The following is a 2333-nucleotide window of genomic DNA, read 5'->3' as shown; positions in this document are numbered from 1 at the left end:
GTGTGTGTGTGTGTGTGTGTGTGTGTGTGTGTGTGTGTGTGTGTGTGTGAGATCATGACTGCCCTAGATTCTTTACCATGCATTGATAATGTGTGGTCACAGCAACCTGCTGAGGATGAGAAGCCACCATCTTCCTTTTCTAAACTTTATCCTTCTCCTATCTCTCCTCCCCCATCCCTCCTGCACTCTACCATCTCTCACGTGAGCGGGGAGGCTCACACCAGACCCAGGATGCGTGCCACCCACCAGTTGCAGGGCATGATAACTCGGCAGGCCACCCTGCAGCCCCTGTAGTGGTAGGGCCACGGGTCGAAGCCTTGGAGAGGCTCGCAGATCCTCTGACAGTGGGTGTAGCCGCGGCGGCACTCTCTGCAGCACACGCCCTCGTGGTCCAGCCTGGGGTCGATGTTCATGTCCTGCTCGCCCTCGAGGCCTCTCTGACAGGAGGGAGAAGAGAGGAGAGCGGTCAGAGTAAGGCGTTCTTCGGCAGGGCGGCAAAAGCTTGTTTTAAACCAATTAAAAATGGATTTCCGACAGGCTGTGATGGGGGAGGAGGGGATGTTGTCAGATGTGGGTTTTTGTTGTCAAATATTTTCTTTTTTCAGAAACGGCGCTTGCTGTTTACCCCGTTCTGTGGTTGTCAGGAGTGGGTTTGGTGGGGTTTGGGTGGAGGATTAGGGAAAAAAGAAAGTGGGGCCTGTAATGAAGGGGTGAGGATGCATGTGTGTATGCATGGGACTCTGTGTGTGCTTAGCAGGGGCAAAGGGGCTGCTGAAGAGGAGGAGGTGGTGGGATGTTGTGGAATTATTCATACAGGCTCAATGCTGAAAGGAATGCTTTGGACAGCCACACACAGAAAACCGCACGCACAGACTACACGCCCACGCATACACTCAGATTTGCAGTGACAATCCGGGCCCCTCCACCGTGACCCCGGCATCTGCTGCCGCTCGCGCAGCTGTGAGAATCCCTCGCTGGGAAAAGCCGTCTCAGGTAGGCCTCAGATCTGATCGGACAGCTGCGACGCCGCGACCCAACGTAAACACAAGAGAAGAAGAAAAAGAGGAACCGTGTGAGTCACGTTTGTGTGTGTGACTCACCTGATAGGGGTTCTCAGGGTTGAACTCCGCTTCCACGTCCTCCTCCACCTCCTGACCTGCGGCTCCGGCTGCCTGGCGGCGCTGACGGGGGGCAGCCCTCCTCTTCCTCTGGCCGCCTGCACACATCACACTCTCAGTATCTGACAGCAGACCAAATCTAGGAGCAGAATGGCACTAATGTGGCACACAGCCGTTTCTCAGGCAGCATTTTGAAGTCCGCAGCTGAAGCAGAAGGAAAATTGTGTTTTGAGAACTTTTGACCTCTCAGCACGCTAAGAATTCTACACTCAGCAGCTCAGAAACTTCAAAAGGATTTCTGCCTTTCTTTCTTTATAGCCTGTTTTTCTCTCTCTCTCTCTCTCTGTAGCTTAAACGGCTGCGATGTTAAATGAGAATGCTTGAGACTGTTTGACCCATATTCTCTTTGTTTTTTGTAAAAACAAGAAAAAATGACTGTTTTCTTGTCTTTTTTTTAAAAAAAAAATCCATACCACTGAAAAATCTGTTTGCTTACTACTCGAGAAGGTGGGACGGAGCCAGAAGATTGGCAGGTCGCCGCACAAGTCCTTGATCTTGTTGCTGAGGAAACCAGAGTCCGAGAGGGGTGTTTCAGCTGCTACCCAGATCAAATCATCGTCGAACTTGGCTGGGATCACTTCATCCTCCTTTTGTGGGTGGGAAAAGCAGATGAGACTGATATGCAAGTAAAAATCTTTCAAAACACACACACACGGCTGCCAAAGGTGTAACATCACACTTCTTGTATCTTGTTATGCTTTAAACAGTCCACACTCTCTGCATCCTGCCCAAGTCTAATCTGAATTAATGCTGCGCTGTTAGTGCTTTTATGTGAACATAAAACAGAGTAGTAAAAAGGGAGCCCTTGAGGCTTTAGTGTACACATTTCCCTTTTGCGCTGACGTCTCGCTGTACACACAGTGTCAGAACTCATCAGCTTCTGAAGAGGAGAGACTGGATGTCCTAAATTTGCAGGTTTCTGCAGATAAACTAATGAGGTTTACAGAGGAGACACTGAATAAACATACATACTCTGTATCCACAGCCTGCAGGTAAGGAGGGGCAGGTGAGGCACGGGTGGGGGTGGTGTGGAGTCGGCTCTGTGGGGATGAATTTGCCCAGAGGCGTTTGTTCCTGAGGGCTGCGCTACACAAGCCACAGACATGTTTATGGACTGTTATCCTCCAACCTTTTAGAAGTGCTGCTCTGTGTGTG

The 2333-nt window shown here is 50.5% G+C and overlaps 1 protein-coding gene across 1 annotated transcript in view; it reads right to left on the bottom strand.

Annotated features, from left to right (window-relative positions):
• Nucleotides 1–6: 6 nt before the first annotated feature.
• LOC102300259 (chondromodulin) overlaps nucleotides 7–2333 on the bottom strand; it is a 7967-nt gene continuing 5640 nt past the window's right edge. The window contains exons 5-7 of the mRNA XM_042228883.1: nucleotides 1615–1765; nucleotides 1101–1216; nucleotides 7–437 (exon numbers count right to left, since the gene is read on the bottom strand). Coding sequence (XP_042084817.1) covers nucleotides 216–437; nucleotides 1101–1216; nucleotides 1615–1765 — 489 coding nt within the window. The 3' untranslated portion in view covers nucleotides 7–215. The remainder of the gene's footprint in view (nucleotides 438–1100; nucleotides 1217–1614; nucleotides 1766–2333) is intronic.

The sequence above is a fragment of the Haplochromis burtoni genome, unplaced genomic scaffold, assembly GCF_018398535.1.
Source record: "Haplochromis burtoni strain Fernald_Lab_line unplaced genomic scaffold, NCSU_Asbu1 Contig_362, whole genome shotgun sequence".
NCBI lineage: Eukaryota > Metazoa > Chordata > Actinopteri > Cichliformes > Cichlidae > Haplochromis > Haplochromis burtoni.
The sequence above is the reverse complement of the archived record's forward strand: the minus strand, read 5'-3'. Positions and strand labels throughout refer to the sequence as shown.